The sequence below is a fragment of the Mesocricetus auratus genome, unplaced genomic scaffold (assembly GCF_017639785.1).
Source record: "Mesocricetus auratus isolate SY011 unplaced genomic scaffold, BCM_Maur_2.0 Super-Scaffold_100020, whole genome shotgun sequence".
NCBI lineage: Eukaryota > Metazoa > Chordata > Mammalia > Rodentia > Cricetidae > Mesocricetus > Mesocricetus auratus.
Window position 1 is genome coordinate 6,214,334 of NW_024429201.1, and position 23,171 is coordinate 6,237,504.

Here is a 23,171-nt window from a genome sequence, read left to right on the forward strand (position 1 = left end):
GCCTAGGCCCTGCCCTGGATGAAATGACAGTTACTGGAGATCCATCATGGAGGGCCTCACCCTCTATGGGGATCAGAGTGGAGATTGGGTGGGGGACTGGAGGACCTAGTGGGGAGTGTGGGAGAGGAGGGGAGGGAGAGGGAGCTGGGGTTGACATGTGAAACAAGATTGTGTCTAACCTAAATAAAAACAAATAATAATTATTAAAAAAAAAAGACCAGAGATGAGTGTGACCCCTTCCCACTCCCAAACTAGAGGCTATGACCTGATACACAACATCACCTCCCAGCACCTCTAAGTGTGTGTATTTCGGCTCCAGAAACATGAAGAACCAAAGGGCAAGGGCACCTAATTAATGCCACACGGTAAGGACTTGCATCTGGGTGTTTGAAGAGGGAGAGACTCGTAATGGTTAGAACCAGTCACAGTCTCTTATTAGGAGAAGATAGTTGTGCGAGCTGGAAGAAGCAAGATAAAAAGAAAGAAGAGATAAAAAAATAGGAAAATCCTTTTATTCCTATCCCATCCCAGAACATTCTGTCAAACAGAAATCAGACATTCTTCTGCCATTTGTCTCCAGTATATATTTACTAACTTCCCAGATGCATTTTGAGAAGTATTAGACTCATTATGACTGAGTTGAAATTATTCAGTTTTAGCCCTCCTATGGAGGGAGACATTTCAGCCGATTTTCCATTCCCAGAACTTCAATTTTCAATGCTGAACAAGGCTTTGCCAAAAATTTTTATTTTATGCTTTCTTTGAGCCAGCACCAAATGGTAGACATTGTTTCTTTTTAATTGACTCCATCTGCAAGCCATACTGTTCCAGAGCCTCTGGAAGGCAAGAGAAAACTTTCCAAACCCCGTATTAATTACTCGATTAATCAATGAGCTGAGCGTTGACATCTGGATCTCACACTGGCCTTGCTCTAGCAGGCCTACCTGCACACAAGAATGTGAGCTATTCCGTTACTCATCTCTCCATGTCTCGTTCCAACACAGACACGAACTGTCTTTGTTTGGAACTGCAAGATTAGCAGGAAAATGGGTTGAGGAGCAGGCTCTGCATTTGGCCAGGCTGGCAATCCTAGCTACAAAGAGCTTATGGCCCAAGCAAAACAGCAGCCAACGGGCTGGGTGAGCCAAGGACATCTGGCTCTTCCACGAAGAGCAGGCATTGACCAGGCAAGGGGGAGAGAAACCCAGCCGATGAATGCACATGCTCCCGAGCCTCTGCCTTGTGTGAGCTGCAGGTGCCACCGTGGCTCGAAGTGCTTGGGTTAGACCGGGACCAACAACAATTCTGAGTTACACCTGGATCAACCCTGGATGAAGATTCTTAATCTTCCTTCTTCCAAACGACGCTAGGAAGGGGCAGTTTATGAGTGAGGAATATGGGACCACGGGAGGGAAGCACCTTTGGAAGGAGACTGGGGAAGTGTTCTTTAGCATTAACCTAATAGCCCTGGCAGGATTAGTTATTGCAAGCAGACATTGGTGCCCCTCCCTTTAAACAACACATCCCCAACAACTGGACATTTATCTAGGGAGCTCATCCTGGGAAAAGGCCGAATCCTGGCATCAGTCAGAGGTGAGCATTCCTCCCAGAGGGGAGCAACCCTCCCAGAGATTTCTTATGGTTCTCATACCCTGTCAAACCAATTGCAGGAAAGAGTAGTACCATAAACTATGAGGATATGTGTCAATGCTGGGTGGTAGCTTTTGGCTTCTGTTTAAGCCTATATCTCATGTCAGGACCGAGAAGATGGGTTGGTAGTGTCACTGGGCCTCCTTGCTTCCCTTCCCAACGTGGCCACGTTGAATACATCGTTCTCTGTTTTTATTTTATTTTATTACTTTGTGTCTTTAGTTGGCCTATTGAGTGCAGGTGGCACAGCCCCACTTGTTAGGATGGCCATGGCCCAGGCTCCAACCCTAACAGTGATGGTAACGTTAGTTTTCATGGTCAGTGATAAAAGGCAACTATGGAACTAAGACATGAACAGTTGTCTCTATGCCCAAATGTGCCATGCTATGGCTTGGTCTGTAGACTGGGAAACTGTTTCCAAAAGAGCAGTTAAAACTGGGCTGGGAGGGAAGTGACCCTTCGAGGGACAGTGGAAAGATGAGACCAAAAGCATTTTCCACAAAATGTAAAACAGATGCTAACAGGCCCTGGGCACACTTCAACCTCACCTTTACCTTGTGGTGATTTTGTCTCCTGGATGTTTTCTATGTTAACAGAAGGTGTAATGCTTTCCTTAAACAAATAATGGAAATGATTTGGCTGTTGGGTTTTGTTTTTAATGTATCCTTTAACGAAGAATGTCCATGCATGCCATTCACCAGAGTTTCAAACACACGGAGGCTTTTCCACCCTCCATTCTGTTTTCAGAACATACTCATACAAGTAACGAGTCTTCCTTGGGTGTGTACGGTGCTGCTCCATGACGGCTCACCTGGCGTTCCTCAGTCGCAGCAAGTCTGACACCTGGGATTGGACCCAGAGGATGCTGGATGTTGGGCACTGGCAGCATCCTTGGCCTCTACCGATTGAGCGGGAAAATCACCCTCTGCAACTATTGTCAAACCTCTCTCTCTTCCCGTAACAGGGACTCAGAAACACCTTTTCTGAAAAGTGCTGACCCCTTGCTCGGACTCACAGGTAGTAAAATGTGGAGTAGGTGTGGCGCCATTCCCCCCCCCCATTTTGCATTGGTCCTTTATCTTAAAACCGTGGGTGGGTCAGATTCCTGTTTAACTCTGCACGTAGGCATGTTGACCACTCAAACAGTGTCCAAATGCCAGTGATGCTTTCCAGATCTCTTGTCCCTTCAAGGCCGACATCACTTAAAGAGAGCCTAGAGCATATATTTTTAGATGGAGGTCTCAGTGTGTCATCCTGGCTGACCTTGAACTCACAGAGATCAAACCCTGGATGACCACACAATTAGTTTTTTACAATGCCCATTTCCAGACTCTCAAGAAGATGCCTCAAAGTCTCCTTTGCTGCCTTAAACATGCAGTCCCCTTGCATTCCAGGAACAGCAGGCCTCTGCTGACAAAACATTCCGTGACAGCAACTATCATCTCATAGGAACCAGATAGTCCCTCACGCAATTAGATGTCCTGGAATCAGCTTGCAGAACCAGTACTGAGATAACATTCAACCACACTACCTTCAAGCAAGACTATAGACTTCTTGTTACCTGGCTCAGTTCTGTTTAAACAATGCAGATAGACTCGGGGATGGGCGTCACTCAGCCCCTTTATCTGTTCTTCCCAGTGTGGCCATACTGACTAAATCTTTCTCGCCGTGTCTGTCTACTGTTTGGTTTTGTTTTTTGTTTGTTTTGTTTCGTTGTTGTTTGATTGGCTGTTGTTCTTGCTTTATATCACAAGGTGGCCTCGAAACTGCAGTGACCCTCCTGCCTCTGCCCCTCAAGTGCTGGAACTGCAGGCACGCGCCACCACACCCAGCTCTACTTACCTCTTTAGTCCATGTACTGGGACCAGTGGCTTAGCGTTGTCTGTTGGGACTCCCAGACTAGGGACTCTTGTCCTGTAACTGGTGATACTCTTATCTCTGAAACATGGGCTCCAGCTTTAAGAAAATCATTAATCATGAAAATGTGAGTGGCCTCCCATTTGAAAAACCAGTATCTTGGTGTCCGTCCCAAGAACTGCAATATCTGAAGAGTATTTAAATAGGCCCTATGGTGTCTACCCAACAGCCATTTCTTAATCCATTCTATATCCACAGGGGCAGATCAGCAACCTCAGGAGAGACATCAGTCTTGAGGCTCCCCGTCTCTCTGCTGGTGCTTGGTGGGAGGCTAGGAAGGGTGTTGCCTCTTTTAGACAGTAAGACATAAAAGCAAATAAAATGGGGGAGAAACATTCCTTCTGATAAAATAAATAATACAAATACAAGAAGCCATGTGCTGTGTGATTCTGCCCTGAATGTTTATTCTGTTGGGCTCCTTGACTGCCATCTCTCAATCATAAAGAGCCTGAAGACAAAAGAGCTCCCAGCCTTGATAATAATGTGAGCTGCGGAGCCCACTTTGGAATGCTAACCTCCAGAAGGTTCACTAACTGACATAATTTAATACACCTCTATTGCCAAAACCTAAGAGTGGTCTATGGGGGCCAAATTCAAGATCTAAGAATTTCTTTCTTTACATTTTCTTAAAACAAACTTTGTTTTAAGAAAGACCAACAAAAGAGAAACAAATGACAGAGACCATGTGTGGTCCACAAACCTAAAATCTTTACTGTTACTCTTCGTAGAAAATGTTTGTCTGCCTGCCTCAATAGAAATCACTCGTGGGTGCACTGTATTCTGCAGCTCGAGACATTCTTAATATAGCACTAAAAGCTTCATTTTAGTCACAGAAAATTAATGTTGGCCATGGTTCAAGTAGACAATTCAAAAACATATTTGTCATTATTTCAATTTATTATAAAAGGATGCCAAACTAAGGCATCAAGAAATATTTTTTTAAGTTTTTAACATGCCTTTCTATCCCTCGGAGCTTCAAATAATATTTCCTGACTTTCTACATCAGAATGACAAAGCTTCTTGATGAAATACAATGTATACAATGACTATCCCCAAAGGAGGTCAGATTGCCCTGCCATCTGAACAAGGCATTTCTTGCATGAGGAGGCCAACTCTAGAATATTCCACAGAGGACAAGGGTGACACACAAACAAACTTGTTGATGTAATAAATGACATCTTCTGTGGAGACAGAACTGGCACTTCCTGCTGACTCACGCAGAGTGACACTTCCATGAAAAGCCGCCAAACCATCCCCCCCCTAACTAAAAGCCCCAAGTTAATGCTTCTGCTTCCCATCGGGCCCAAATGCTCAGTAGTACCTTAGTGAAGGGCTTAATTCTTAAGAGAAAAGTATGTATTGAGAACACCAGGTCCAGTGAAAGTCCAATCGAGGCAAGCCCAGGAGCGCGAGTCAGAGCACTGAGCCGTGTGAGTAGGAGTCAGAGCGCTGAGCCGTGTGCGTCAGGGCGGCCTTCCGTGAGTCAATCAGTACTCCTTCATCACTACAGTTCAGTCCCGATCTTAGCTGTGCACAGTAAGTATCAATAAGAGCAAGGGAAGACAGAGATGGGGGAGGGGCAGGGAGCGAGACGGGAGAGAGAGGGGGGAGAGAGAGGGAAAAGGAGGGAGAGACAGAAGATGAGAGGGACCGGGTGGGAGAGGGCGGTGGCGGGGCAGTTCACATTTATACCCAGTACTGGTTGTGTTTCAGCGCTGGGTTGGTTTGTCGGCAGAGCTTGGCCATGTCAGGATCCAGGTTCGCCCACGCCTCCCAAGGAGCACATTTCTCGACAGGCTCAGTCCCCAGGGAGGCCATATGATCATACTGTGGGGGCAGGGACGGACTGGTGGCAGGGCTGCTGGAGTTTCTCATCAGGGGAGTCACGGTGACCGTGGGAACGGCTCCACTCCGTTCTGCTCGACAGCTGGGAGGTGGGGATTCAAGGTTGGTCTTGGGCTGGAGAAGAGGGTTAGCCTTTTCCTCCTTTCGCCTCAGCAGCCAGACACACAGGGCCATCGCAGTCACCATCAGAAGGAGGAACACAGCAGCCAAGGGTACGATGACCATCAGAGGGAAACTGCTGTCTCTGTGCCCTATGGCTCCCCCAGAAATGACTTTGGTGGCAGCATATGGCCAAATGACCTTGGTGGGGGAGACCTTGCCATCCACATTTGCTTCTTTGCCATTGAGTTGTCCCCAGGAATCTGTCCCTCTCCATTTGCTCTGGGTCAGATTCCCTGGAGTTTCTGTCTGTGTTACAGTGGAAGCCGTAAGTTGTTTCTGAGAGAAAACTGAGGCCACGAGGCTCTCTCCAGTGATGAATAAAGGCACACCTGGTGTAAGTGTTTGTAAAGATGAGGGGTCTGGTGGCACTATGCTAAAGGCCAGATAACCTGTTGCTGGCTGTACATGGTCTGCACTGAGCAAGAAGGTGAAGGAGTCATTCAGTGTACCAGTGCCTGTTAGGTTAGCACGTGGCTCCAGCACCAGCTGACCTCGGTCGATGTCTCCCTGGGTGAACTGAGTGATCTCCTCCATCACAGGGCTGTCAACTGCTCTTCGTACAAGCCGCCCGTAGATGGGAGGTTGTGTCACTTCAAATGTGGGATCACTATTTGTCCTGTTAGCTAGCTCGGTTGCATCTAGGTCCTCCCTCTGCAGCTGATGAGGCACTCTGTTGACCACTTTCAGGTTCCGTGTAACCCGTAGTAAAGGCTGCACTCTGATGTCCAGGGTCTGTTCTGTCAAGTTGCTCTCTGCTGTAAACAGTGAGAACTGCAGCTGATCCTCCGAGGCTGTGAGGTTGGTCATGTGGTAAGAGAGTCTTCCTGCGTCCAAATCCTCCTGTCCAAAGCTGGTGACCACCCGGTTTTCAATCAGCAAGTGGCCACTTTGGAGGGGTTGTGTTACCCTGTAGATGATCTGGAGGCTCTTCCCATTGGTCACCGCAGAGAGGTGAGCATTGGTGATGGAGACAGTGGTCTGGCCTTGTGGGAGAAGCAGGTCTGTGAGGTTCACAAGAGTGATGGAGATGGGGATGACATTCAGGTGGAAGAGCTTGTAGAGAGGCCGATGGTCACCATCGGTCACACTAAAATAAAACACTCCAGAGGATGAGCTTCCGTCTTGTATGAACCACACCTGAGCATTATTGATGTCAGCTTGTGTAAAATGGTGAACAGCGGTGTCTAGGTCGTGAGCCATCGCTAAAAAGCCATTGTTGGGATGGCGGATGACCATGTATTGGATTTCATTTGGAGGACTGTCTAGATCATCTACTTTTAGGATTTCAGGTCCCACAACCAACCGGCTGCCCTGGAGAACTGTCAAACGAAGCCCTTTGGTCTTTAATTCTGGAGGCTGATCATTCACAGGGGTGATGGTAATGTTGAACATCTCTTCTAGAAAGTCAGCCTCTGGCTTGCTGGCGGACTTGTTCTTTGGGTTTGGCCAAACAGCGAAGGTAAAATTATCAGCCAGTGATTCAGAGTCATCATGAAGGTATGTCACTCCAAATGCATTAACTATATGCTGGGAGAAGTACGGTTTTCCTGTGGAGATGTTTCTTTCTCCCACCAAAATGGTTCCATGGCAAGGAAGAGCTGTAACCTGGAACCAGATTTCATGGGAAGAGCGCTGAGGTTGGGGAAGCTGAAGTAAGAGGTTGGAGGCATCTAACTTAGATTGGTCAATGAGAACTTTCTCTCCCTCCTTGACAGAGGCCCCTATTGAAACAGAAAACAAAGAGATATTCATTCAGACATTGCAGATGAAGGCCCTAAAGCTCTCTTTCCCAAGTACACCTCTCAGTCGGTTATTCTAAATGCACAGGTTGCTCAAGCACCTGAATTAGCATATGAAAAAAACTTATGCACAAATACATTTCTACGGAAGTCAGAGGTCCCTCAAAAAACTGAAAATAGATAGAACTATGACCTAAGCCAGCTACACACTCTTGGGTGCATACCCCAAGAACTCTAGCATTCCACAGAGATATCTACACATATATTTTTTCTTTTGCATTATTCACAGTAGGCAGGCTGTAAGATCAGGCTAGATGACCATTAATAGACCAATAGTAAGGAAAATATGGTACATATATACAGTGGAATCCTACCTGCCTTAAGAAAAAAAGGAATCATGACATTGTGGGGGAAAATGAATGCAATTGGAGATGATTTTGTTAGTGAAACTCAGAAAGACAAATGTTTTCTCTTACTTGAAGAACCAACTGAGATTTACATGCATGCATGCGTGCGTGCGTGCGTGCGTGTGTGTGTGTGTGTGTGTGTGTGTGTGTGTTTATGTGCATTTGGAGGTCACGACAGTACAAAGGGATCACCTGAAGGGATATGGGAAGTGGAGAGGACAACATTACACACGTGGCAGGCCACAGAGGTGAGGATGAAAGAGGAAAGACGGGGAATGGTAGGAGCAGAGGAAAGGCACCGGGAGGAAGCAGGGAGGAGAGTAGTTGGGAAATGAATGCAAACAACCATTGAGTCAACATTTCAGGCAAGCAAGCTTTACAACCCCTACACTCACTTTTAAGATGTTAATTTCCTAACTTACCTATGGCTGAATTTCTCCTGCTGTGGCAATAGGCACAGCTTTTAATAATTCTTTTCCATCCATCATTTTCATTTTTTATGAACAGCCTTTCAGTTATGGGCATGATAAGCTCCCATTTGAAGGTATATGGATTTTTAAAAGGCAAACTCATTCCTCACCTTTAGGCTCACAACAGGAAATACATGAGGACATGCAGAGTAACTACCATTGGCTGTAACTGGGTCCATCTTACTGAAGAGGACAATATTGTGGCGTGAACACAAATATTATTTTTCTCTCTTCTATAATAAACAAAGCACTGGCTGAACATAGCTTAGTGGTGTGAGAGCCAAGGTTACATTTTAAGTTTTAATTACTGTGCCTTAAAGACCCATGAAACAAAAAATGCCTCTGACCTATAAGCTCCTTGCCCAAGGACAGATAGTTCCTGAATTACTGGAGGCTGTTGTTTATGGGAGATAACAAGCCACCTGTTTTCACTCCCCTAAACAAGTTATTTGACCCATCTACACAGGATGGGCCTGATCACATGCGAGCTGGAGGTACATAGGAAGGAAATGCATCAGGACATATACTTGCCCCTGATTGGACCTGATGGGAAATGCAATGAATTATGGGTTTTCCTTCTTAAGCCTTTGCAAAATCTGATTCAGGGTCACTTCCCAGGAACCTGAGAAGGGACCTGCCCAAAGCCTATCCACCTGGCCAGCATTTAATTAAAGCTTGCTTCAAATTTGGCTTTAAATTGTTGCTGGTCTTATCCTCCACTGATGGGATTAACAGTGGCAGTACCTGTATTTGCAAGCAGCCGGCTTTGTCGGCCTGACTCGTTTGTTTCATATGAAATGGTAATCCGGAAATCCTCTGGGCCCAGTGCTGCAGGAGGAGAGGATGCCGTGAACGTGAAGGAGTCTTCTGAAGTCCATCCCGTGTTCTCGAGATCCACATGCTGGTATAGTATCAGACCTTCACTGACCTAGACAGAAGGAAGGACAGTTAGCACCCAGCTTCTGGGATATAAGGATCAACACACATTCTAACTGGAGGAGACATGCTCTTTCTAGGGCTTCTATATTCACTCAAATTATCCCTTGTATTTGTGTAAAGGGAAAAAAAATTTGGTGACTTATTGTTTCACAGCTGGGAGATTCTAATTCAAACTTGATATACTAAACCCTCCTTACTTGATAGACAGTGCCAGCCATTATCAGCTCATATAGCAAGTCTCGTTTTGTGGATAGCCCTGCCTGATTCCTGTCCGACAGACTATTTGTGATCAAATCCTAGACATCATACAATCTCATCTATGGATATTTCAGTAAGTACTCATACGACATGACTTTCACAAACGTAACCACCATTACCAGCATTCTACTTCAGAAGTAAAAATAACTAATTCCCTGGGGGCTGGAGAGATGGCTCAGCGATTAAGAGCACTGGGTACAATTCCCAGCACCCACATGGCAGCTTAGCTTACAACTGTCTGTAGCCCCCGTTGCAATGGATCAGACACCCTCACATAGACATATGGATAGACAAAACACTGATGTTCATAAAATAAGAAAAAAACTAATTCACATTAGCAAATATGCAGCCCATGTACAAATTTCTCTAACAATCTGGTTAAAAAATTAAAAAGAAAGGCAAACAAAAACCCACACACATACATACACATAGTCTTTTGAGTCAAGATCCATACGTGTTCACACCTCACATTTGATATTTCTTATAGGTGTCTTTTCATCTGTAAGTCCGTGTGTGTGTGTGTGTGTGTGTGTGTGTGTGTGTGTGTGTGTGTGTTGGGAGAAGTCCCAGACAGAGAGACTGAAACCATGATTCCATGAGATGACTAGTGAGGTAAACGTGTGAGAACAAGAAGCTCACAGAGGTTAGGAATTTTGCCACCAAAAGCAAAATAACCATGGATCTCCACTGTGTGGGGTACGTATGGATAAACCACTGAGTACCAGCACTCTGGGACTGAGGAGAGGAGAGGAGGAAGGTGGGTTTTTATTCCCTATCCATTTAGATTTGTGCAGCTATTTTCCATCATACAGAAGGAGTCATCAGAGTGTCATCAGAAAGCCAATGGTGTGGAATCTCAACCAATAAATGAAGCAAGAAAACAAAAATGAGAAAAACCATCACTTGGTAACTAACAGCCATAACAACTCAGGTAAGAATCCTAAAATGGGTTTTAAAACTGTTGGCTAAAGAGCAGTGACAAACAGGATACATAAATGGTTACAAAGCATGTCCTTATGGGACACTTACTAGTCACAAGAGAGGATCACTCCCTGAAAGTGGAGAAACTGGAAACCCAGGGAGGGAAGATTGGCATGATGAATATAAGCAGCATTCCCAACCTCAGGACAAGTGAGCACTTGGCAGGAAGCTCTGAGGTGAACCAGCAGAGCCCTTTGTGTTCCTGCCCAGAATGCCAGTCTGAATTGATGCCCAGGGTGCAAAACCCGAATCCCTGCCCAGGATGCACAGCTGAATCCCTATCCAGGGTGCAAAACCTGAATCCCTGCCCAGGATGCACACCTGAATCCCTATACAGAGTGCACAACTGTATCCCTATCCAGGGTCCACAGCTGAATCCCTATCCAGGGTGCAAAACCTGAATCCCTGCCCAGGATGCACACCTGAATCCCTATACAGAGTGCACAACTGTATCCCTATCCAGGGTCCACAGCTGAATCCCTATCCAGGGTGCAAAACCTGAATCCCTGCCCAGGATGCACACCTGAATCCCTATACAGAGTGCACAACTGTATCCCTATCCAGGGTCCACAGCTGAATCCCTATCCAGGGTGCAAAACCTGAATCCCTGCCCAGGATGCACACCTGAATCCCTATACAGAGTGCACAACTGTATCCCTATCCAGGGTCCACAGCTGAATCCCTATCCAGGGTGCAAAACCTGAATCCCTGCCCAGGATGCACACCTGAATCCCTATACAGAGTGCACAACTGTATCCCTATCCAGGGTCCACAGCTGAATCCCTATCCAGGGTGCAAAACCTGAATCCCTGCCCAGGATGCACACCTGAATCCCTATACAGAGTGCACAACTGTATCCCTATCCAGGGTGCACAGCTGAATCCCTATCCAGGGTGCAAAACCCGAATCCCTGCCCAGGATGCACACCTGAATCCCTATCCAGGGTGCACAGCTGAATCTCTATCCAGGTCCACAGCACACCTGAATCCCTATACAGAGTGCACAACTGTATCCCTATCCAGGGTGCACAGCTGAATCCCTATCCAGGGTGCACAGCTGAATCCCTATACAGGATTCACACTCAAAATGTGATCAAAATGAAAAATTAAGTAAAACATCAGATTACAATAAAAATTAGGAACACTCTGCAAAGAACTGTCCTGTGCTCTTAAAAGCAAAGTTGGACTGGCAAAGTGGCCCGTCTGATTAAGGCACTTTGCCACAAAGTCTGGGAACCTGAGTTCCATCCCCAGAACCCAAAAGGTGGAACAAGAGAACTCCCACAAGCTGTCCTCTGACATCCACACTTAATCTTGTCACGTGTGTGCATGAGCACATGCACACACACACATGCACACACACCCTTACGAACATACAAGATAAATAAATGCCATAAATCATTTTAATGACAATGTCATAAAAGACACTATATTGATAACTAGAGAATGGTTCCAATTAAAGGATATTGAAGACACATGACAACTAAATGCTATGTTTTATATTGTGCATAATTTCCCATTTCCTGTTTAGCATATTTATTGGAACAATATGAGAAAATTTAATATGATATGTAAATTCTACACTGACATTGTAACAAATATCAATTTTAAAAATTTGAAAATTATGCTGTGATTATATAAAAACTTGCCTTAATTTTAGAAATGTGTACTGAGAAGACATGTGAGTGAACAGAATAAGTCTAGTTAAAAGTTAAAATTTTGGGAATATGGAGGAATAGAACATGTGAACTCTTTACACTTTGTAATTATTCCATAACTTATTTCAAAATACAAAGTTAAATATACTAAGTAACTCATTGTTTTTTTCTGCTTTAGGAAGGAAGCAACATTCCCTTTTATGATGACCAATACAGGCAGGTTGAAGGAACCAACCTAGAAAAGCCATGTACACTGAAGACAGGAAGTGGCTGTCATCTCCTGTGCTGGTCCATCCTCACCCTCCCCGTTGCCATCTCCATCTTCCTGTGACCCCCGACTTAGTCCTTTCTGAGACTTTTGATAAGGCTATAATCCAATGTCACTCACGAATGGGTGTATATACTTCCAAATCTTTCCAGTTTCTTTGTATGTATTTGTTCAAAATATAGGTTGAAATAGCAAATAATCTACTTTGAAATGGCTTATAACCTTGCATAGATAGAAACAAGGCAACTCAGGATATTTCTTATGAATGTATACATTTAACAACACAGAAAATATCTAGCTTTTATTAGAGTTCTACAGATTGCAGGCACTCCACAAGGCTCGTTGTACAATTCATTTAGCTTCGGTTTGTTTCAAGAGGGTTTTTATGTCCATTTGACAAATGGGGAAAAGAAAAATGAGGCTCTGGAGGTGTAAACAGCAGTGAATGGGGAAGCTTTATTTTGTACCAACTTCTAAACAACCCCAGAGTCCATGCTGTTTCCACCATCTAAGGGCTGAACTCACCGTGTGGAACCGAGATTATAGGCTACAAGGAAATTCCTAAGGTATGTTCTGAAACTCCAAGAGCCCAGTAACGGGGAGAGTCAGTTGAAAAGTATGACCAGAACAAACAAATGCCACTTCACTGTGTGGCCTGGCCAAGGCAATCAGTATTAACCAGAGCTCGTCTTGAGTGGCAGTGGTTCTGAGGAACAGCTCATCCTACAGCTTGTGTGTGTGTCATGAATTTTGAATTAAAGAAAGGCAGTACTGGAGCTGGGAGATGGCCCAGTGGGTAAAAGTGCTTGTTCAGCATGTGGATCTGAGCTCAGACCCCCAGCAGCCACATAAAAAGCTGGGAATGGTGACATGCATTTGTAACCCCAGTGTTGTAGGGGCAGAGGCATGCAGATCCCAGATACTGGCCAGTTAGTTTGGACAGCTGGTGAGCCCAGGTTCAGTGAGAAGCCCTGCTTCAAAGGATACGATGGTGAGCAATGGAGGAAAACAGCTAACTTCCACCTCTGACCTCCACACATGTATGCATTGGCATGTGCATATACAGTCAACATGTGTGCACACATTCATATATCACACACAATAGTAGAGGGGCAGTATTCCAATTCTATACTGCTGCCATTTTTATCATGTGGAAACTCAGAAGACACTAGGAGATAGTGGATGGGGCAGGAGGACACTGTTTTGTTTTGTTTTTTCTCTTTGATCAGTTTCTGGCTGGAGGCCTCAAGGAGACCAGCTAACACACACTTTCATAAATATGGAGTCAGAGAGCTGAGGGTCAGGATTAGTACCCGTGGATGGATCTAAGAATGAAGGATCTTGAATGTGCTAGGCTTGGTGGAGTCAACCACTGCGTGCAGATTGATTTTTTTCCCCCTAAGGATGTAATGTCTTCCTTTTCTCCTCCAGGTTGCCTGGCTACAAGCATTCCTTTGCCCATGGTCACAATACTCCAACATGTTTATGTCCAACTGTTGTCTACAGCTATGATGGTGGCCTCCCTGGTGGAAAGGGAATACACTCCAAGAGGATTTAGGCCCAGCAGGATGGAGTTCAGACTCTGGGCGCCATAGCTGTGAAAGAAGACATTTCTACTGCTTTTAGTCACTATTCTAGTTTGGTTTCTGTTGCTGTGATAAAACAATAACCAAAAGTAACTTGGGGAACAAAGAGTTTATTTGGCTTACACTTCCATGTCATGAAGAGATTATCTGACTTACATTTCTATGTCACAGTCTATCATCATGGTGTCACAGGCTGACACCATGTCACATTTTGAGTTCCAGGGTAGGAGCTCAAGCCAAGGACTGACTGGCTGACTTCCCAAGGTTGCTCAGCTTGCACACAAGCCTAGACCACCTGCCCAAGGGTGAAACCACCACAGTGGTTGGATCATCCATCTCATACCAATTATCAATCAAGAACATGCCTATAGCCTGCCTATAGCCTAATGTTATGGAGGCGTTTTCTCAACCAAGCTTCTCTCTTTTTAGAAGTTAGTTTTCGTTTGTGTCAAGTTGACAGAAACTAACCAGTAAAGCCACCCTGTGTTGGCACGGGAACTGAGTACAGGGAGAGGGAATGAGCCACCCTCACTAAAATGGGAATGAACTCTGTCTGCCTTTCCGTAGAAGGAGCCAGACATTCTAACAGAACACTTTCAACTATTCAAAGCCATTGGGCCAAGACCTGTCAGTCAGTTTTAAGTTTGAACAATGAACTTGTGACTAAGTGACAATACAATAAACACCGCATATGAAAAAACACTCTCCAACATAATTCAGCAAAGTATAATGCAAAGCAAACTTGCTGAAAGAAAAATACTGACAGAAAATGACCATGACAAGTGAGACCGGTGCCACTGAGCCAGTGAGCCCAAGGAGGCACACAATGAGTGAGGCAGGAGCATGGATGATAGGAATACTGCTCCCTCCCTACTCAGCAGATCCAAAGACAAAAGCCTAATGGGACATTAAGCTGATTTTATTCTCCAATAATTGTAATAAATTAATTTCCAGTCATTGGGAGATGTGTCTATAATTCTCTAAAATACATATATTATGAAAGCAATGAGTCCAGATTTTGGAAGAAGGAGTAATTGGACAAAATTAATAACCCAGAATGGCTTTGTAATTTTCTAAATGTGGTTCAGGAAAACTGTTATCTATGCTGCTGAAGCAGCACAGCCCAAGACAGATGGCACCCTGCCCACAACAGTACAATAGCTGAGATGCAATTACTGGCTTTGTGGAAAAGAAAAGAGGCTGGCTGTCATAAACCTCAAAGCCAGAACACTTTGCTGTTTTAATGACTCGAAATTATCTCGACAAGCAATGGAATGAAAATCACTCAATTAGCTGTGAGTTGGACTTGGAAGCCATCATCGTGTTTTGTGGAATTTGAGGGTTACTTTGTTCATGGGTTCTTGGAAAGGGACAGTATCATCTCCAAATCTGTAAGAGAGTTTTCATGCAATTTGAGTCTGATGGTTGTCTTCTCTGTGGATGTCTATGTGTAATTCCTCAGGACATATGATTTTTCAGCAAAAGCGTCTGTGGGTGAGTTTTACCCACTTATGATTCCATGCTGAAAAACAAGGCAGCCACTTGCTTATCTTGGTAGGCTGACATGACATTGTATTCAAAAAATAGTGAGCTTATTCGGGCTAAGAAAATAATGTTGGGTAATGACATCAGGAATGTTTTCTTGTGATTATTTGCCAAAGTATATTAAGCATAATGCAGTCAGGATTTTTCATAAGCTATTTTTCCCATGAGCACTGATTAAAAATGGTTATTTCTGTTTATTCACCACAAGCAAGGAAACTATGTGTTTTAGATGCAAGCGATGCAATCCTTTTAATCTCCACCACACAGCCCTGGCAGGTGGAGAGCCAAGGACAAATTAATTCCTTCAGTTAAAGGGGTGAAAGAGCACCCAGCCATCAGGCGCCTACAATGCCCCCACTGAATGCTTGGTAGGTCAATTGGCTAGAACTTGAGTAGCAAAGCTGGTCTAGGAAGTTTAGTAGTAATTAGCCATTTGGTAAGTTACACAGGACTAAAGAGCCCTGAACTTTTTATGTAAGTCAAATTACTTTTCAAGTGATATCTTTTTTTTGTAACCCACCACACTGAAGAGGCCTGATGAAAGCACGTATGTGCTAATCTGGATCTTCATGGAGGATTTTGGAGGACAGCTCCCTGCTCCATGGAACAGATGGAGGCGATGATTGCTGCATGCACTGAGCAGACCCCAGTCCAAAAGAGACGCCCTCTGTCCTCTCCTCCACCTCCACAGCCCATAGTCACCACCATTCCTACTTCCCAAACGTTCTAAAGCTTCTAGGTGGTAAAACTGAGTGAGGTAGTATAAGATGTCTGGGAACTGACCAGGGTACCATTTGATAGAGGCTACAAACTTCAGGCTGTGCCAAAGCCCATCCATCACTGCCTGTGGAAAAGGAAGCAGTGTGTGGAAGGGGCAACGCAGGATGATGAATTTCTTTCATTTATCAAGTCACAAGGAAAAAAAGTGTTCACTTCTGAACACATAAATGAACCAGGACTGGAATGCTTTTAGCTTTTTTTAGTGTGTGTGTGTGTGTGTGTGTGTGTGTGTGTGTGTGTGTGTGTGATGTATGGTGTGCGCATTCCTCTGTGTGTGTGTGTGTTGCATGCACATGAGTGTGCACATGCTTTAACCCATGCTTGTGCATGCAGGGTCAGAGCAGGATATCCCATTATTGCCTCTCACTCTCCACATTATTGCCTTCAGACAGATCTCTCACTGAACCAAAGCTTGCCATTTGGCTAAGCTTGCTAACAATGAACTCCCAGGAGTCACTGTCTCTGTCCTCGCAATGCTGGAGTTACAGAAACATGCAGCTGTACCCAGCCTTTTATGTGGGTGCTGGAGATTTGAACTCAGGTCTTCATGCTTGCACAGCAAGTGTTCTTACCCGTGAGCCATCTCCCTAACCCTGGAACACATTCAGATTAGCAATCATTTACTGTATTAATGGGTGATGCTTCTTTCTGTCTTGATATAAATTTAGCATTTTATTGTTTTCTCGTCTTGCCTTTATAGCATCATTTGGATCTGAAATGTCCCCAAAGACCCAAATGTTAAAAGTTTTGTTCCCTGGCTTTGGTGCTATTGGGGGTGAGGGTAGAACCTTGAAGAGGTAGAGAGACCATTAAGAGTAAGTTAGGTGATAGAGGATGTGCCCTTGAAGGGGCTACTGCAACCTTTGCTCCATATCCCTTCTCCTCTCTCTTTGCTTCCTGACCTCTAGGAAGAGAGCATCTCTCTATCCTGTGCTCCTGGCCAGTATGTCCTGCCTCACAAGCCACAAGGTAAGTGCCAGCTGACGGGAACCAAAGCCTCATAAACCATGAGTCAAAGTACACCTGCTTTTCTCTAAGGTAGTTTGTCTAACATACTGTGTCACAGCATCAGAGAGCCCATGAGTGTGTGTGTGTATATGAGTGTGTGTGTGTATATGCGTGTGTGTGCGCGCACGCTCGTGTGTGTGTGTGTGTGTGTGTGTGTGTGTGTGTGTTCAGATTTTGGTTTTTATCCTTCCACAGTTTTCTCTGTATTCATCCTCCTTTAAAAATCACATTGTTGACTTTCTTTATGATGGTTGTGGTGAAAGAGAGACAAGGTCTTCAAAGTGACAAGCATAGATAGTTAACCCTGTAAACCCCTAAACTTGTCTGCAGTAGCCCTCTGCTACCCCTCTCCTCCCATCACATCTTCATGCTCTGACTGTTAGGGGGAGCCCTTGGAGATCCCCATCCCGGAGTCCCTTTGTTCCTCAAGCCTGTGCTCTGGCTAAGGATGAAAAATTCGGTCCCTGCATGAGTCCTCTTCTATTTTCTTAGCTCTCTTCTCTCATCATCCCTGAGGGAAATGCATTTGGGAACACCAGGAACTTAAAGGAAACAATAAGTGGGTCATAGGTGAAGCAAATGTCACTCTCCTCTGGTGACCTCATTTCCATTCATTAAATGACTGTAGCACATTAGGCCAAACACCAGCCAATTCCAGTGTAGCAGAAAATTGCCTCCCCCTGGGAAACTCTCCTTTTAAATATGAGAAGCAGAAAGGGACTTTTCACATATCTAAGAACAGAAAGCTAAGCATCCGCCTTAGCCACCATCTAATTAGTGTTTGCAGTCCTTAGGATGTCCGGTCACCTCCCCATCCATCCTGAATACCAGCTGGACTTTCTCGGTCATCTTGACGCCAGTTTGCTGCCCTCCTCATTCAAATTCTTCAGTGTGGTCCATCCAGTGAGTCACCTTAAGCAACCGCTCTGTGGTGATCACCTCCCTAAGGGACAGCTAATATAGCCTGTGTAACTGACCCCACTGATCCTCACCCCCCACCTGGGCCATGCAGGTAGGTCACATGACCACCTCTAAGTCCCTGTGTGACCCCCTGGAACAAGTACCTATCTGCTTTAAAGTCAGCCACTCAACCACCCCTTGAAAAAGGTGCTTGAACAACACTGGATCCAACAGAGTTCTCTCCTTCTCTGTGTGCTTCCTGAGTGTGCCAGCCCTCCCTAGGATGTGTAAGTAATATAATATTTCTAGCTTGAATCTTTCTTGATCATTAGAAGACTGCTTTCCATCTCAATGAACCTCAGTTAAGTGTGGGGAGTTGCTATGATTTAACATCTATTATTGTCTCATCCACACTTAACCACTTGGGAGAAAGACATGGCTAATTTGACAGGAGCCTGACTTAGAATTCAGAGCCCTGGCTCAAGTTCTGGCTCCACTACCAATATTCTGTGTGTGACCACAAGTACTGTAGGCCCGAGTCTTCAGGCAGAGAGGAACAATACAACAGAAGGCTAAGCATAGGGCTTCATACGTGATGTACATGAATACAGTTTCAATGATCATTGCTATGTCTCTTCCCATGCTAAATATAACAAAACATAGGTTTAACAGCTATGTGATCTGCCCTGAAATCTAGGGTAACCTATATCTCCTGGTTTTGTGCCCAGGAACTTCTGCACAATCACAAGTAGTCACCAGTAGGCATCTGATACTTAAATTATAAATGTTCCACATGCCACACAACAAGGACACCACATAGTTGTCGGGTGGAAATTCTACAAACAATAAACATACCTGAGATGATGTTTTAGGGAGAAAGAAATTATTACATCAGGCATGTGCCTTGTGTACAAAGCCAGAAAAAGACTTTGTATAAAGTCTTACAGATAATAAAACAATTTCTTCTTTGTCTGAGTATTCAACCAGACCCCTGGAATGGCAGGTGCACGTTCAGCCAAGGAAAGGGCCATGGGAAAGAAGAGTCAAACACTGCCTGTGTTTTATTTGATACAATTCAACTCCTCTCTCTGTCCCCTGATCTGTGGAACAGCACAGGTTTTTCCAGACTGTAGCCTGCCCCTGTTTCTCTAGGGAGCAACAGTCTCAGACACCCTTGTACAGCACTGAGCTCCTATGCAACACTTATGCTCCGGCTCACACTTGTTGCCATGGATGCCATGGTTTTCTCGATACCTCCTTCCTGTTTACAAAGGCAGAAAGAATTAGAAAAGGCAGGGAGAACATGAAAATCTGAAAGAAACTGAATTTTAGTCAATCAAGACTTTTCTTGCCCAGGACCTTATATTTGGCTTGATGTGTTAATTTCTTATCTACAACTGTGTTCTATTTTAAAGGTGGTTTGTTTTCAGAGAAAAATGTACTGTGGTTTCCAGTATTAGACACAGTTTTTAGTTTGCATGTTAATGCACCATGGCAGTTAGAACATTGTTCCAAATATTCAGTGCTATATTTGTCCAGCACACAGACAGCAGGCTAACTCATGAGGCCTTCTTTGACCAATGAAATGTGAATACAAATGACACTGTAGAGCACAAGCTGCAAAGTTATCCCGTGTTCCACCATCATGTTGCCCTTTGCTGCCATCAGCACAGTTACTAGAGCGAGCGAGGCTGTTCCATTAGCTAGATCCTGAAACAAAGAAGACATGGAAAGCAGACCGCAGCCAACCCACAGTACCATATGATGCAAGCGAGCAGAACATTTTTGTTATTATATAACTACTGAGACTTGTGGGTGTCTTGTTATTGCAGCAAAAGCTACTTAATTCTAGCTACTATATTCACTGACACTTATTTAGATCATACTCATCTTAATCTAAAACCCCACATATTTGCAATCAAACACTGTTGGAAATAATACTTAAAATAACCACAGTCAGTTTTCAGAAGAACTGGGACTAGAGCCAATATATCCTTATAGGAATAATACCATTCTTGCTGTTATTCAGAAGGCAAATTGACCCTAGGCATGCTTTGGTGCTTCTGGACACATCTTAATTCCCTACACAACAGAATTTTCATTCTGAGATTTTTAACTCTATTCCCTGGAGAAATCTGCAAGCCACAGACACTATACTCAGAGAAAACTGAAAAGCAAAAACCAAGTCCAATCTCCTCACACCATCCAGAAAGAGCTCAAGGGTTAAGAACTCTTGCTAGTTCCTCTAAAGATGATTTTAAAAACGCATTAGTTACACAAAGCTACAGCCAAATAAATCGTCAGACCCAGTATTTCAGGACAAAAGGACGATGACGAATGAGAACTCAAAGGAATGCCTAAAGGATTATATCTGGGAATGTCACTTTTAGAAAATGAAATAACACATAAACATGTCTGGTCCACCCAATTCCTGTCTGGGAGGCAGAAAAATTTTTTAGTGCTTATTCATTTCAGTAAGAAGATATGTAAACCACAGGTCTGGTAACAGAGCACCAGTGAAGTTCGAAACACCCTGAATACAAATTATATACACACACAATTATGATATATTAAATAAAGTATAGTGTCATATTAAACATATGTACATATATATATGTGTATACTTTGGATTTAATCTTAAAGGACTCCTCTCAAAAAAGCTTTCCTTTCTTTCTTCCCTTCTTTCTTCCTTTCTTTCTTTCTTTCTTTCTTTCTTTCTTTCTTTCTTTCTTTCTTTCTTTCTTTCTGTTTTTTGTGATAGGGTTTCACTGTGTGCCCATGGTTGTCCTGAAACTCACTCTGTTGACCAGGCTGGCCTCGAACTTAAATTTCCACCTGCCTCTGCCTCTCAAGTGCTGGGATTAAAAGCATGTACCACCACTGCCCAGCTATTTGGCTATTTCTCTCTCTCTCTCTCTCTCTCTCTCTCTCTCTCTCTCTCTCTCTCTCTCTCTCTCTCTCTCTCTCTCTCTCTCTCTCTCTCTCTCTCTCTCTTCTCTCTCTCTCCTCTCTCTCTCTCTTCTCTCTCTCTCTCTCTCTCTCTCTCTCTCTGTGTGTGTGTGTGTGTGTGTGTGTGTGTGTGTGTGTGTGTGTGTGTGTGTGTGTGTGTAGCGCATGTGAGTACAGGTACATGCAGAACCCAAAGGAGGAGGTTGGATCTCTTGGATCTGGAGTTACAGAATGCTGTGAGCCACCGGACAGGGAGAACTGAACTTGGGTCTTCCCAAGAGCAGTGCTTGCGCTTAACTGCTGAGCCGCCTCCCCAGCCCCAAGCACTTTTTCTCATTTGTTACTTGCAGAGTTTAAATTAGCATGGTGTTTTCTGACAACGGTCTCATGTTCTGTTCCCTACAAAGAATCCTGTTTAAAAACAGAATGAGGAGTTGCCTGGGCCATGGCCCATGTCTGGTTGGTTTAGCAGGATGGAAACAAATGGTAGGTGCTTGCTGCTCGGCCTGCTCCCTGTTCATCCCGCAGCCCATATCGGTGTCACAGTGTGGATGGCAGGACTCACCAGACGTTGGGTAAAAATGGAAATGACCTCTGTACTGTTGTCAGAGTTCATCTTCAGCAGCCTCCCAAGTCTAGGGGAACTGACAACTGTAAACATTATAGTTCTGTTCGCTGCTTTGTCATCGTTGGTCACAGCTTTCAGGGCATTAGATGACAGTGGCTTCGTGGAACCTAAGATTCAAATATGGATATAAGTACAAAACACACAAAGGCAGTCAACTACTTGAATGATCTCTCCAAACTTCTGAAACCTGCTTAGAGAGTGTATCCATATGAATGGGAGTGCTAGCTATTACCCGAAACTAGGAAATTTGGAGCTAGTGTTCCTTGGGATAGCTTCTAGTGGACCTGATTTGCTCCTGAACCTCAGGAAAAACTGGCTCCTCAGAGCTTCTCCCCCAGTCACGGCCTGGTGTCTGTTTGATTCTCTAGAGAAGAGTCAGTGCCAAGGCCTCTGCGGCTAAGCCCTGTGTAGTGAAGAAAGATCTGATTGTATGGTGCTGGGAACCCAAGAGACTGTGGCTCCTAGGAGGGTGGGGATTACCTCCTAAACAAGCACAAGGAACCTTCCAGGCCAGTATCAAAGGCCATGAATGTCAGGGTTTTGGATGTTGAAGGCCCATCCTCGTGGGACGGAAGGTCTGAATGCTCAATGCTGTCTTCTGGACCAGAATCCTCCCTCATCTCTCCCAACCTTTTCAAAAGCACTTTAGCATGAGTCCTCTGCAGAGTAGCCCTCAGAGTAGGTACTTTGTAAATTACTTTTAAGCTTATCCAATAATATTAGTAAATAGTAACCATTTATTATAATACATAACTATAGAATAATAAAACAACTATTTATCCAATAATAACTAAGCCTCATTCTAAATGGCATCCATTTTTGCTTCCCTTCCTTAGCTTTTATAGTCTTGGATAGGAAAGGCCACCATAGCTGATATTTAAACCACATTAGGCATTTGATAATTCCAAGGAGAAGACAGCTCTGTGTCTGGATAACTTCCTGTTAAGAGAAGCTTTTTCTTTTGCTAGCCGCTTTGGTTTATCCCCCGCCAGTCGCCTGGGCTCTGCCGCGCCAGCCTGGTTCTAGATCCGCATGAGTCCCAAATAAACACACAGGAGGCTATATTAATTATGAAGCTGTTGGCCTTGTTTGTCTCTTACTGGCTAGCTCTGCCTTAAGTAATTACCCCATAATTGTTAATCTAAGTATGTTTCTTACCAGAGAATAGTTCCCGGCGTCCTACCCCCATGGCGTCACATGTTGACTCTCTTGTGTTTCCCCTTCCCAGAATCCTCCTCGACTCCTAGTCCCTCCTATCTAGGTTTTCTATTGGCCAGACAGTACTTTATTGACAAATGCACAGGCAAATAACAGGACTTCCCCAACACTTCCAAATTTGCAAATATGGAGGCTCCATTTAAAACACCGGAGCCTCTGAAATGAACAGTAGGCTCTTGGGGGTGAGGGGCATGAGCCCAGGATCAGAAAGCGGACCTTTCTCACACAGTTTGCCTCGAGTTCAGGACCTCGCACTCAAGTTTA

The 23,171-nt window shown here is 44.4% G+C and overlaps 1 protein-coding gene and 1 long non-coding RNA gene across 3 annotated transcripts in view; one reads left to right on the forward strand and one right to left on the reverse strand.

Annotated features, from left to right (window-relative positions):
- Positions 1-4,445: 4,445 nt before the first annotated feature.
- The window catches only part of LOC101840873 (chondroitin sulfate proteoglycan 4), a 74,938-nt gene continuing 56,212 nt past the window's right edge, over positions 4,446-23,171 (reverse strand). For both annotated transcript variants that reach the window (XM_040729010.1, XM_040729009.1), the window contains exons 8-10: positions 21,627-21,796; positions 8,935-9,118; positions 4,446-7,295 (exon numbers count right to left, since the gene is read on the reverse strand). In XM_040729010.1, coding sequence (XP_040584944.1) covers positions 5,254-7,295; positions 8,935-9,118; positions 21,627-21,796 — 2,396 coding nt within the window. In that variant the 3' untranslated portion in view covers positions 4,446-5,253. The remainder of the gene's footprint in view (positions 7,296-8,934; positions 9,119-21,626; positions 21,797-23,171) is intronic.
- LOC121133131 lies at positions 6,969-14,836 on the forward strand. The gene is made up of 3 exons (XR_005869876.1): positions 6,969-7,071; positions 10,200-10,318; positions 12,204-14,836. It is a non-coding gene; the product is annotated as an uncharacterized LOC121133131 (long non-coding RNA).